This window comes from Macrobrachium rosenbergii, chromosome 9 (genome assembly GCF_040412425.1).
Source record: "Macrobrachium rosenbergii isolate ZJJX-2024 chromosome 9, ASM4041242v1, whole genome shotgun sequence".
Lineage (NCBI taxonomy): Eukaryota > Metazoa > Arthropoda > Malacostraca > Decapoda > Palaemonidae > Macrobrachium > Macrobrachium rosenbergii.
In genome coordinates, this window is record NC_089749.1 from 25,082,671 (window position 1) to 25,097,633 (window position 14,963).

The window sequence follows — 14,963 nt, forward strand, 5'->3', positions numbered from 1 at the left end:
AGCCAAAAAAAAGAGAGGATACTACTGCATGAGCATCCTCAGCCATGAACACAGGCCATGACTGGTGCACCTGATTCCTGTACGTCGAGAGAACTGATGCAAAATCACATGACACGAAAACAAATAAGCAACACGAGTAAAGCAATAAAAGTAATAAATCAGATTTTCATATTCAGAACATGTGTGATGCAAAATGATGTAACATTTTCTCAGCATACGAAGGACAATAAACACTAAGAAAATCGAAAGCAAGTAAAGTGAGAAAATGCAGACTCAGATAATCAAAATGGCAAGGCAAGCAAAAAGATGGTGTATTGGTCCTTTCAATCCATGGCCAAAAAAGCATTGCGCATCAAAGTGTCAACAAACCGTGAGAAATTCATGGTACCTATTATCTATTAATTATAAATGCTAGAAAAGAAAGACTGAAACCAGATGATGTTATATTCACTTGAAAAAGGAGCTGACAAGATAGATGTATATTTTCCTAACCTAACTTGAGTTTGTAAGTGTATTTTTGAAGCTGTGACTACTCAACTGTTTCTCAGGGAGACTGCCGCTATATATATTTAACATGAATAAAGCTCACAATAGCCAAGAAATAAAAAGAAAAAACTCCAATCAAATATATATACAGCATCAAACTTTCTTACAAGTATCAAAACATACAAGAACAAAATATCAAAGAGCATATACAAACAAACTATGCTTCAATAACTGTACAATAAAATTCTATGAGATAAAATGGATTGAAGCAACATTATATGTAATCGTCATGCTTATCAAAATAGAGCTCATCTTCTATTTGTTTCCTAGAGGTCTTCTGAACAGTGCATCAATAATAAAATCTTCATAGAACACTCATGCTTTTAGTGAAAAATCTAGCACTCTATAGAAAATACACTCTTTGTTAGTACGGTGTTCTGTATATAACAACCCTAACACAGTTTTCTAGCAAAGGAAATTTCAGGCATCACTTGTGTCAATGTAACTATGCAATACTGGCTAGTCTTCCATGATTAGCGAGCAGACAAGGGATTACTCATGTTCAATGGGTGATATGTCTTGCCCTTGCTCTGTTAGTTATAATGAGTTGTTAAAGAGCATTACCAAGTGACGGCAGTGCTCTTAAGGGTAGTGTGGGCGTGCGGGTCCACGCCAACATCACGCCCACTTACCGCTATTGAGATGAGTGTTGACTAGCTGCACACTGTTCACCTGTCCACTACTGGCTTTGCGGTCTGGTCGTGTGGGCTCTGCGTTTGTGTCTGATCTATTTTCTTTACTCGTGGCAGAAGGATTGGCCGCTGTAGATGGTGTTGCAGGGGCAGTAGAGGATGCTGCAGCCGCAGCTGCAGCAGCCACAGCTGCCATCAACCCTCCTGCACCACCACCTGCAGTTGAAGCCGGTTTCGCTCCTGTGCTACCACCGCCACTGCCTCCGCCCGATAATAAACTGTTCTTTAATCCCGCCATTGCGCCGACCACCGATGCTGCAGTCGTTTTGGATTTGTCCTCTCCTCCTGTAGCAGCAGAATCAGTGACTTCACACGTTTTGCTAAATCCTCATTCATAGCCAGGGAGGTTGAACGGCTCCAACAAATAACATCCACACCATGGTGAAACATGCAATTCCTGGTGGCATTTGTATCAATCCTACAGAAACACTAGATTCCATGTGCAGAGACTTGTTACTTGTCCAAGTTATTTAGACTGAAGTCAACAAAATTTTATGAATGAAGACAATATATCTATACACAGATATGTTTTAGATGTGTTTTATTAACCAGGCTCTAAATAAGTGTTGCTGACAACTAGTATTAAAACAACATTATATAAGTGTATATAGATATATGTATGATGTATATATATATATATACATATATACATGATATCTGTATATACTGTGTATATATATATATATGTAATATATATATATATATATATATATATATATATATATATATATATATATATATATATATATATATATATATATATATATATATATATATATATATATATATATAATATATATATATATATATATATATATATATATATATATATATATATACATACATATATATATATATATATATATATATATATATATATATATATATATATATATACCATACTCCTTTTCCCTTAAATGGTGCCAGCAAGTGCCACCCTTCAAGTTTCCAAGTGTTTCTGGAACGAGGTTGCTAACCCTCATGTCCTGCCCATGGATATTCTATAACTGACTAAACTCAGCATTATTTTCTTTGCTGATCAAACAAATAACTACAATTTTATATGTACACGCTTGTGAAATGTAACTCTTAATTATAACTAATTTTTTCAGCAAATAATATTAGATTTGTTGAAAAGAATATATTGATTTAAAGCATAAGTCTTACATAATTTCAGTATCCATAACTAATGTACTACTCTGGTTTTCGCATCCATAAATAAATTATTTATTTACTCTTAAGTTATATGAAGACCAACAAACAAACAACACAATAATATTAGTAACTTCCTGTAGGTTCTTCAGAAGAGTTGCAGCAAATATTCCAACTTTTTCAAATGCTGGGAAGGTTCACAAAGTCAGTTCACTTCACTGCCAAAGTAAGGTTCAGGTAGAGGGCATGGGTATATATATCACTATACATGAGGTACCACATAAATATATTGCTTTGCAACACACTTGTTATGTTTATCATGCCAAAACACTTTTTGTTTTTCATTTAAACAACAATACTTCTTCACCATCCAAAACAGTCAAGAGAAAAGTTCTGCTCTTTCACACACAGCCCTCACAACAATTATTCAAAGTACAATCCTCCGTGCCAATACATCATACAGAAGTTCAACAAATACTCCTGTCTGCCCAACATCCACAGAAGTTAGCTTTCCTCCGGTGATGTCTTGTCCTTACCAATCTGTATGTTGACGGTACACACATCTATAGACACAACACCGAATCCTACATTTTTAGCGTACTTGACAATACAGTATATCTTCATCTATATCTATACACAGACTGATAACTCAAACACCTCAAAGAACAGAACTCAATAATCTCTCGAAAATATGTTCAAGAAGAGTGCTATTAGAATATGCAATTAGATTTCCTAGAAGTCTCGAATTGCAAAGATTTTTTGTTTTCTGTATCTAAATATAGTTTGCATCTGTGCTAATATCTGCTGCGCCAAAATTATTGTGAGCTTCAGATGTACGGAAACAAAGTATGGACCGAGATGAATGGGGCAAAATGGTGATTAGAAGGATGCCAGTTATGAAAAAAAGAGAAGAGGGTTAAAGTCATAATGCAGTTCTAAAGTAGAAAGCAGAACGAGAGAAAAAGAAAACGTGCCAGTTAGCAAGGAATTAAGAATTAATGCTCAGGAGAAAACTAAGCATTAGTAAGAGTAAACAGAGAGTAAAGCCATAAGCATGAAGTTGGATTGCATGAATCTGAGGTATACTTTCTCCAGTGCTAAAGCTCTTGCTCCCAAATTACAAAAATGAGAAAGAAAACAAAATTTAAATTAGCAGTGCTTTAAGGCCACCCTGATTATTGTAGGAGTAATTCCCAACCCAAATGATAATGGTCTCGAAAGGAAAACACAAACGGGAGGGTGTGTTACTCACAATAGGAATCGGCAAGTTTGACATTCAGTCTGACCCTAGTATAAAAAAAAAAAAACTCTCCTTTTGCCAATTTTACCTATTATTATACTCCAACTATTCATTTTCAAGTAGAAACTCCAGCTTTCTAAACACAAATTCCTCATCAGCGTTCAGGAAAATATTTCATTCTTACTAGGCCTAATTTCAACCATGAAATGTGGACAGCTTATTGGTGAGGAAAGACTCCATTACGCTATTTCCATTTATCCAAGCATATGGAATTTTGCAGTGAGAGAGACAAAGGAAGAGAGCACAGAGTGTATCACTTTGTACACAACAACAACAACAACAACAAAACATTTCCCATCAGTTAATGAAGGAAGAGATAAATTTTGAGACATGTCAATTCTGAGAGCAGCATAGATTTACAAAATGCTGTGGATATCTAGTGTGATCATTTAGTGGTTCTATGTTCGTTCTTTATTAAGATATAGATACAGTAACGCTCTTAAGCGGAGTGCAGCCCTCACATAAAAAAAATGGTAATTATTCGCGGAACGAAAATGGATATTTACAATTCAATTTCTTGCGCCTCAACTAAAGATACGAGAACACAGTGTCTGTCAAAGACTAATTAAAATTTCCTACTTTCTTTCGCCTCAAACAGAGATTTTTGTAACTCAGGGTAACGTTTTGATGTTTTTTTTTTAATACATATTCCTAGTGAAAAAAAATAAAATACTGCATTCATTTGCTCAAAACATAAGGAAGTTGAAATTTTCTGAAATTTAATTTTATTAGAATGAAGTACTAAACAAAAGAACATATCAATGCCTTTGATATCAAAACTTTTTACTAATTATTAACCGTGGCTGTTAACAATATGCTTCTTTATCCATGGTCTAAATACTACAAAATTCTTCCCGAACTCTAATCAGACACGTATGTACAAAATAAACTTTTTTTAAGGTGTTAAACACAGAAAAAGATGTAGCAGAATGAATGATAAATGTATAATATATATAAGATAATTATAACTTTTCTTATCTAGTCTTTTGTGAAAACTGATGGCAAAAGCTAGTTTATATTCTAAAAAAAAATATAGTTCTCTTAAAAGCAAAATGTAAGATATAACGGTGTGTTAGAATAATCTTTGCAAAATTAATCTTGAGGAATATTTTACAAAACCAAAATACCAATGCTATAAAAAGGAACTTTGTTTGGTGAAAATATTTAAGCACAGCCAGGCATTAATTGTAATATCAAGAAGCTGAATCATGAATATTAAATGATAGTTTCATATATATTTTTCAAATTATGTCACACACACGCATATATATATACATATGTATATATAGTTAGATATTATATACACATTCATATATATAGGTAGTTAATATATATATATATTGTATATATATATATACATATATATATATATATATATATATATATATATATATATATATATATATATGAGTAAGTATATTTATATATCTACCTACCTACCTACCTATATATATATATATATATATATATATATATATATATATATATATATATATATATATATATATATATATATATATATATATACATAATGCACTGCAGCAGTTTACTCGAAAGGGTTTTTTTACCTCTTTTTTATGATTTGGAACATAGTCAGTCGTCACTTTTGGTCTCAAAGCTCGTAAACTGGTGGGTAATAGTTATCTTGAAATAATAGTTTACATTCTGATGTCTGTTATTGTATACTTTCAGACCGTATTTTGCGCAGAGCCCTTGTTAGGATCAAAATGCCATTTTGTAACAAACATAATATTTGAACATTAAATAAAAATACGATGTAAAAACTGTTCATATGTAAAAAGTCAAAATACAGCAAAGTAACAGTTAATGTTAATTGGTTACATGTCTAACAACTTACCTAAGGGTATTTTTGTATATGTAAACGTATATGCACACAGTAACCATGTATATATATATATATATATATATATATATATATATATATATATATATATATATATATATATATATATAATATACCTGTATATATATACATTGTGACCTACCAGTAATTTATAAAAGTCCTCTTTACATCATTTACCTATATCTAAAGGGCTACATCACATCTCCTTTTCATTGGTTGATGGAAGTCTGATGCAGACTTTTGCTAAGCACAAAAAAGGGGACCATTCACTGTTGTGGCAACCCGTCTTCGGGGCAGTGCGTTGCTGAGCAGCTAATGGCACTACCAAATTCCTTACTCAGTATCTAAGACAAGGCCTCAACCTTGAACCTAAATCTAAATTCAGCATCCTACTGCAACTGGTTTGAATATTCTGTGAACATCTGTGTTTTTTCTGTATTTGTGTATCTTTCAGCATGATGGGTCATAATTAAAGAGTTTTAATTCTGATGAGAAACCCAAACTGTGTTAGTGCCAAATTTGCCGGCATTCACCATTCTTACTATTTACACACACACTCTTCAAAGTTGCTGAATTCACAAGTTTTTGCGGGTAGCAAAGTCTCTCTCTTATTTGGTATCTAGTAAAGGATAAAACATTAAGTCTATTGGTTGAATGGGTTAATGGGTGTTCAGAGCATGGTGTTATGATAAGTTATCTTAAATCTTAGAAAAAATCAGCATGTCTTTTTAATGAGCTGACAGAGAAGGCAATGGACTATGAGTGTTTAATTAGTATGAATTTTAAATATAACTGTTTCTATTTTTCAACCTGCCATTTATTGGGCCATCTCTGTGGTTTCCATTACCTCCCATAGCCTTAATCTTGCTAAAGCTGACTTTGAGCATTCTCCCCTTGCAGACTTCCAAACTCTTTCACTAGTTTCTGAAATTCTCATTACTATCCCAAATCCCAAATCAAAAGTATACCACTGATTTTGTACCCCTCATGACCTGCTTTCTTTTCACGCGACTTTGTATCTACTTCTAGTATTCTTTATCCGACTTCAACCATCAATCTATCCAACCGATATTAAAGAGCCATAGAGACAATATATCCTCGCTTCAGACCTACTTTTATACCAAACCAGTCACTCTCCCATCTATATATCCTAACATATGCTTCACTTTTATCATAGAACTTTTATAAATTCTCAACAATTCATCTTCTATGGCATCCCAGTGCCCTGCACATTACCCTCCTATCTGTTTCATCATAAGCTATTTTATTCTATATATACCACAGTTTTTTCCTTTTACTTTTAAACTTTTCACAAAACTGTCTCAAAACAAACAACTGACACTATCATATTTCCACAGTTTTTTCCTTTTACTTTTAAACTTTTCACAAAACTGTCTCAAAACAAACAACTGACACTATCATATTTATCCTTATAAACTTGGACAACTGTTCCTCTCACCCATCTGGAACCTTTCCCTCATCTGGACATACCTAACAATCTCCAAACATATTGGATATATTACGTCCTGTCAGAGAGTCAGAGATGGATACCGTGCGCATAAACACACTGGCTCTAGCAAACCTCCATGGTGAAACTAGAATAACAAAAAAAAAAAAAAAGCTATTCTAATTCTATGTATGAAATCCTTCCTAAGACCTCAAGGTAGAGAACTAACAATAGTTTTACGACTTCATAAATGTTTACAAATTTACGATAATTCCTCCACTTGATTTAACACCTTCTCCTGTTAATTGAAAATTTTAAATTTTAACAATCATTTATCTACAACTGACTCGTTACATTTCAACAGTATTTATAATGGTCATAGTTTTTTACTATCAGTTTTCATATTTGTAAGCAGTAAGTTTGTGCATACTTATGTATAGATAGGGGGATGGGAGGAACGGGGAATGTAATACCTTGCTGTGCCTACAAGTAATGTAGATGACAGTCCTAGCATTCAACTGGAATTTGCAATCGGATGATAAAAGAGATATCTTTTACGGCTGCTGCCAATTAATGGTTTCTTTATACTTAAACACACAGAGAGTAACTGTCCAAGTGCAAAAACCCCTCATGATTGCCTGCGATTAGTTTTCTAGTGGCAAACAAAAATGGCACATCACAATAAGAATATATATCATCAGAATATGACAAACATCAAATACACAGATTATGTATTGTAAAATGACTCTCACAAAAGAGGTCGGGCAAAGTCATCCATTGCAGCTAGAAGTAGTGAATCTGACAAAACATTTCTGATTGAGCAGTAATCCAGCGCTCACTGGAAAATTCCCCTTGGGACCAATATTTCTTTGAATATAAGTGAGCTTGAAGATACTGTTACGTCAATTCGTCAGTAGCTTTCAAAAGCATCATCCTTCTCTTTCCCCTTCTGCAACTTAGGATGAATGTTATAAATTTCAGAGGTACTGAGCTTTCATGTTAGATACAGCAGAGCGATACATGTATGCCTAGCACACCTTGGGTCTCGACTTCCTTCATAACTCAAAATAACAAATCTGTCGAGGTGATACTGTACTTTCATAATTTGCTTGTTCATTTTATATATATATATATATATATATATATATATATATATATATATATATATATATATACATTTCATATATATATATATATATATATATATATATATATATATATATATATATATATATATACATATATATATACATATGTGGTGCGAGTCAGAAATTTATTTCTGTTCCATATGTGATTGTGTGTTGACTATATTTCTATCATATTCACTCAGAAGGGATAATTCGAATGAAATGCTGTCAATTGGGTCATTTGCTGAGTCGGGAAGTTGGGGAAAACATGCTGGCATGCAAGCAGTTAGCTTGCCCAGGTAGTTCCTTCTGTGCAGTGGCACTCAGGTTCCAACTTCTTTTATGACTTGTATGGCCTAGTAGGCAGCACCCCTGCCTTTCAATTGAAAGACCTTGGTACGATCCTGATGTGAGTCAGAAATTTAATATAATATATATATATAAATATATGTATATATATATATATATTATATATGTATATATATATATATATATATATATATATATATATATATATATATATATATATATATATATATATATATATATATATATATATATATATACACACACACACCGTATCTCAGTACTGTACATATCCCTTAATGAAATATGAATTACTGTATCATAAGCATAAAAACACGAAACTAAAACTCAGGTAGTTCACAACCCACTGAATGAGTGCATGCATACGTAGCCACCATAAAAATATTTAAAATGCGAATTTCATCTGTAGGCAAGACAGAACCAAACAAGCTGAAGCAAACTCACAAAATCTGCCAACGAATAAGTGTGAATATGTATGTACCCTACGCATACGATTGCATTAATGTTTAGGTTTGAAAAAATAAAAAAAAGAGAAAATACAGTATTAATATAACCGAGAATACTTTAGCATAAAAATAAAAAAAAGTAAAGGAGTTTGTGTGTGTTGCTGTACTTAGGCTTCGATGTAAACATACTTCAGTTATTGTTCTCTCTCCACAATGCCCGTCCTCTCCCACGGCGCCCACCCTCTCCCACAGTGCCCGCCCTCTCTCTACAGCGCCCACCCTCTCCCACAGTGCCCAGCCATCCCACCAACCCCTACCTTGGAAACTTCCGGAGGCCTCCTACCACCCTCATTCTCAAAAACCCTTTCTCAGTCGGTTGGAGTGGAAGCAGTGTTACCAACATTTTCGTGAGGCTGCGCAGCATTGCCAACCACTGGAAAGCAGTTTTTAAAATTTAAAAAAAAATTTATATATATCATATATCTTTGGGGGCTTGGTCCCTGGCTCGGGTGTGTTGGATAATGTCGAGTTCCGGATAATGTCTGTATGTATATATATATATATATATATATATATATATATATATATATATATATATATATATATACATTATAATTTAAATGAAAATACACGAATACGGTAAATAAGTAAATAAACTTTAGACACAAAATGTCTCTAAATCTAATTAACTAGCAAAAGAATTACCAAGAAGTTTTTGGTTAATGTTAATGCCATTAACATGACAGCAGATATTAATGGCTGCAAACAATATCTTGGAGGAGCACGACATAAATCAGTACCCTAGAAAGATTTGGCTTACAATACAGAACCTGATAACCTACAGAGTCAAGACTGAATATTTGATTTTTAGGAAGAAAATACTCAAACTGTAAAAGGAATGTTAAAAATAATACCATTCTCTAAATGAGAGAAGCTATTTCCACTGGCAGTATGGAACACATGCTATCCAAAAAGAATACCATCCAAACTCTAAAGGAATGGGCTTCAAGTTATGAATAAAATTCACTGTGTACAGTACAGTCCAGGCATTATACTCAGCTCCACCAAACCTTTATGTATACTTGTAAGAAGAGCTTTAATACTGTACCTTATGCTAGCATCTTTAATGTACATAGTGGTAGTTTATAATGCGAAAGCAAGCAATGGACGATTATTATTGTAATATTTTTTTCTTGTTCGCATGGTGACCTTTAGGAAAATAAAATTAGAACATAACTGTTTTTCCTAACACAGGGTAAAATAATGTAAAAAAAATGAAAGCTGTATTATCTCTGGCCAGATTTGTCAAATCACTTCATTCGTTGATATGTTGGATTTCAGACAAGGTTCATTCAAATTTACATTTAGCAGGTCTATATGAAGATGTACGGAATCGACAAACACTTAAAAAGAATGTTTGGAAAACTGTACAGTTGTCAGACTGCTGAATGACCTTCAAAACTAAATTAGTTCTTCCATGAGCATCACTACACCAAGGCCAATGAGTATAGCAAGGAGTAAAAAAAAAAAATGTCTGCATCACAGTTTAGGTTTTCATATGCATAACCTAGCAATGCTGAACACAGCCCTGTGTACATTGTTGAATAAGATTACAGTAGTACTGTATAATGAAGTGGGATTGCCAGTTACAATAACTGTCACTAGCTTGATTCTGCAACCAAATGATTAAGAGGTGAAAGATTATTATGCTCGTCACCTTCCAATTTTTAAAGGTACTGGATAAAGAATCCAAACGTTGTGCTACAGTTCCCTCCTTGCCTTAATGTAAAGGAATGAGAATAATGACATCTTGACTTAAGTATACCGCAAAAACTTCACTGAAAATGTACTATAAGGCCTATTGAATAAAAAATTCCTCACTGAATCTGTCTTACTCTGTATTCAATCTATGAAAAATTACTAAGCCTAAACCCTGTCACTTACTTGTCAGATTATATGGGAATCTTTTACTATAAAAATTATCTGTTCTTACATAACACAGGCAACACTGGATGATGTGAGATAAATGTTTGCCATAAATCTGCTACATGCAGAGATGTACTTTGCAACTAATCTAATGCCACCGAAAGCAGAACACTTCTTATTAATGCTAAATAAATTCCAGTCACCAAACAGTACTTCAAGATTTAAAAAAGGTCATTAAGTTTTATAGAGCTGACAGCTCTAAAATCAGTGTCTACACTAAATCCACGATTAAATGTTCCTGATATTTCCTGATAGTATCAGGACAGGAAATATTGCAATACTGTACACCCAATATGATTGACTGCAGTATGCAACAGTAAACTGTATACATGTATTGTACATGGAAAAAATTTCCGAACAATAAACATGACCAATACTTAAAAAACAGGTTTTGACATAAGAAAAACCTACTTTCGTCCTCAATGGAGTTACACTTTCATGGTCCCCCAAGGGTTCCACAAGACAGTCCAGCCAATTACAAAGAAAATCTTATAGTTGGTCTCGCCCAGAATAGTGCTTGCTGGCACAGTGATGGAAAATAAAAGATTCAGGACAGGGATCTATTTCCTGTCCTACAACGACTACCTCGGATCTCTTTATCATTCGCACAGATGCGACAACAACTTGCGTTGGCCATCGCCCTCATTATACTCTGTCCATGATTTCCCTAATCCCCAGGTTTTGCTCCGGAAACTGTGTTTGACTGCTTTTTTCGATCATCATTACACAGGCAAGCTAAGCACTTAGTTTTAAGACCCAGTGAAACGTTTTAGTTCCTCAAAATTTTAATGGTTATGCTTATATTTATTAACTGGGAACCAGTAGGCCTCTCGCAAGGCAGGACTCTACACCAGTAGGCCTCTTGAAAGGCAGGAGTTAGGAGAGCAGCGATCTACTCTTATGAGTAATTGCTGTGCTCTTTTTTCTTGCTCGACAGTGTTAATTAGCATCAAGGTAATACTACTAAACAGTTTTGTTATTGAAACTCATTATTCAATTACTTTTTTTTTTAACACTGATAGATAACTGGGTTACCAAAAAGGTAAATCGGGTTAGCTTAACTCATTTACGAAACAGACGTGACCATAGTTCACAATCGTGATTTACGAGCCTTGGTTTTTACTAAAGGCTATTTCATCTGTAGTAATTTATAATCAAACTAAAATTGTGATATAGACAGTTCCCGAGTTATCCTTAATATCAGGGTTCTTTTCAAGTGTTAAAGGAAATACATTCATGAGGATCTACTTCCAACGGGTATTACTCCGCCGGTAGTGACGTCAAAAGTGTTGAGAAAACTGTTGTGACGCTTGTTTCTTCCTAAGGGAATACAATACTTTTCTTGATTGGTAAACTTTGTCAATTTAAAATCTTTGAGATAATGATCTTCTATGTTTCTGGTACTATAATTGAAATAATGATTAATTTTGATTGCGTGCCAACAAACATAGCTTACAGGCTTTATAATAACCTTTATCCGGTGCTTGGGAATAGACCGGGTAATCAAAGGCTGTGAAATTTGTAGAAATGGATAGTATGGATCCCTTTAGTTAGGTCTTAATCGAGTTGAGAAGCATTTGTGAGTAAACTCTTTGGGGCAATGGTATTGCAGTAACTGTGAATTAATATTTTAATGCATTACTACTGATCATGTTGCCTCACATCATACTATGGATATGTGGTCGTGGCCATGTAGGCTTGTGTTAATACTATGGACATGTACTCGTGGCCATGTAGGCTTGTGTTTATTTGAAATGTTTGCTGCCTATTCAGTGATACAAGTGACTAACACTTGGTAGTTTTTATGAAAAACTGGGAAATGAAAGTTTATCTTGTTCCTTGTATCACTACTGGGCAAGTATTATGCAGGACCTACACATTACCTATGCTACAGCAAATTGCTCAGTGTGCTTTTTGCCTGTGGAAATGGCTCATAACTCCTGCCATGAGCCAGCCCCTGAAGGAATAAAGGAGAATTTGGTTGTTTGCTGGACATGTGTGAAATATGCAACGTGCTCCTGGCAGCAAGTTTAAAAGATAAAAGCTCATTTTAAGCTGTCTCTACAAGTTATAGGTTTCAATAGGATTATCACTGTACATCGTTCTGGCTGAACTATGGTAGTGTGTTTCCATCCCTCCCCAAGCAGAATACACATTTGGGTCAATACTCCAAAATCTGTGGATTCTAAAACTACCACTTCAACTCCTCCTTGGGAGAGGGCTAAAAAATGTTACTACTGATAGTTCCAATTAGGCTTCCCAGTGCAATTTTTGGTAACACTTTGACCATCACACTTAAAATAATTTCAATTTGACCATCTTACAGATAAGATAATTCCACTTTGACCAGTATACAGATAACAAGATAATCAGACTGGGAAAACCCAGCATAGAAGTGATGACGAAAATATGAATTAATCAGAAACAAGGGTATGTCTAACTGCAAAAAAATAACCCAAATCCAATTAACCTAGCAGCCAGGAAGTGGTGATTGATAAAGCCTATAATGATGGCAAAGCAGAAACCACCAAAAAAAAAAAAACTTGCTTTGCATGCAACTACAGTACAGTATATGGAAACAGTTGGAGGCCCTGTCATATAGAACAAGGAACAGAGAAAGGCAAAGGTTGCTTTGTTGGCCCAAAAGCTACTGATTCAGGGAGCTAGCTGTACATTCAAGGAATCACTAAATAACACTGTAATCTAGTCATAAGATTATTGCTAAAATGCTGTTAAAATGTGAGGGTTGACCATGTCATTACCTCAAATACCAGTGATGATTTTTTTTTTTTTGCCATCCACTAAAAACTATATTCAGTGATCTACGAAAATTTTAAAAATCCCCATATCCCCTTTGAAACAATTGAGGAGTTGTATCTTTGACAAATTTCAAGGGCATGTCAGTGGAAATTCAAAATAAAGAATCGGAATATCCTCCACAACAGTGCAGTGACTTAAATGTCCATCACTCACCGAGTACAAATTGTACTTGAACTTTGTCAACCTGATGCACTTGCACCTACGGGCACTGGAGAGCTACATTTCTTCGTGCTGCAGATATCAAAATTAGGTCAAGAGGTCTGCTCATTCTGCTGTGCTACTTAACAGAACTACAATTAACACCTATCATGAAATGTCAAAAAACATAAATCAAAAGACGGATTATATAACAGAACTGTATGAGAGTCACAATAAAAAAACTTTACTAAAGAATCGTGGTATAATTTTAAATATGCTGGTACTTAATTATCCTAACAACATTGTGTCATCAGAAAATTGTCTTTACATTGATATCCGCAGCAGGGTTGGATATATTTTCTCTACATTTGATCTGTAAAAATGTTCCAAATATCTAATCAAATTAACAAAGACCCATCAAGTTGGCTTTTGGATGAATCTTTTGATCACATCATTTCTGGAATTTGGGCTTTCTTTATTCATCCAAACTTCTAATACTTCTGAAATCCAAGGGGTACTAAATTTTCCATTAATTAATCATAAAATTTTCATCATAAAGTAGTAATCATGATTCTGAAACACCTTCTAACAGTCTTATTTGGAAGTTTAAACAAATGTACAAGAATGGGATCTGTGCTAAAAAAAAACTGCAGAAGCTTTAATAATTTTAGATATTCTGCAATAGGGGCTGGTTCGTTTCAAACTGTACAAATCCTGGTCACTTTAGTCTCTCAACCCTAAACTGTATAATCTGATAAGTATTATCTGTATTCTATTAAAAAACAAAGCACAAATTGCGATAATCTCAAATGTGAGATGAAGACTCAGGTTCCTGCTTCAATGAAAGCCTAAGTAGCCACGATTAATCTACGTTAGAGGGAAACAAAAATCAGATTTCATACTTTTATCACACACAAATATACAGTTCATGGGTCTCGATAGTTTTTGGCATGTTCTCCCTTGGAAGATTTCCTATGTGGGAGGAGTGAATTCTTCAGGTCAAAAGGTTACTAAATGGCAAAGGATCAACTGGAACCAATTAAATACGAAGACATCTATTATTGCCGATTTAGCACACCCTTGACATTCCCAGGCCACGAGGTGACTTTAAGATGGGA

At 34.1% G+C, this 14,963-nt stretch overlaps 1 protein-coding gene across 28 annotated transcripts in view; it reads right to left on the minus strand.

The window, feature by feature from the left end:
* The window catches only part of CaMKII (Calcium/calmodulin-dependent protein kinase II), a 659,837-nt gene that overhangs the window by 43,919 nt on the left and 600,955 nt on the right, over positions 1 to 14,963 (minus strand). For 9 of the 28 annotated variants that reach the window (XM_067108708.1, XM_067108712.1, XM_067108709.1 and 6 more), the window contains one exon: positions 1,179 to 1,523. The exons of the other annotated variants lie outside the window; for them this stretch is intronic. In XM_067108708.1, the coding sequence (XP_066964809.1) occupies positions 1,179 to 1,523 (345 nt within the window). The remainder of the gene's footprint in view (positions 1 to 1,178; positions 1,524 to 14,963) is intronic. 28 annotated transcript variants of the gene reach the window in all.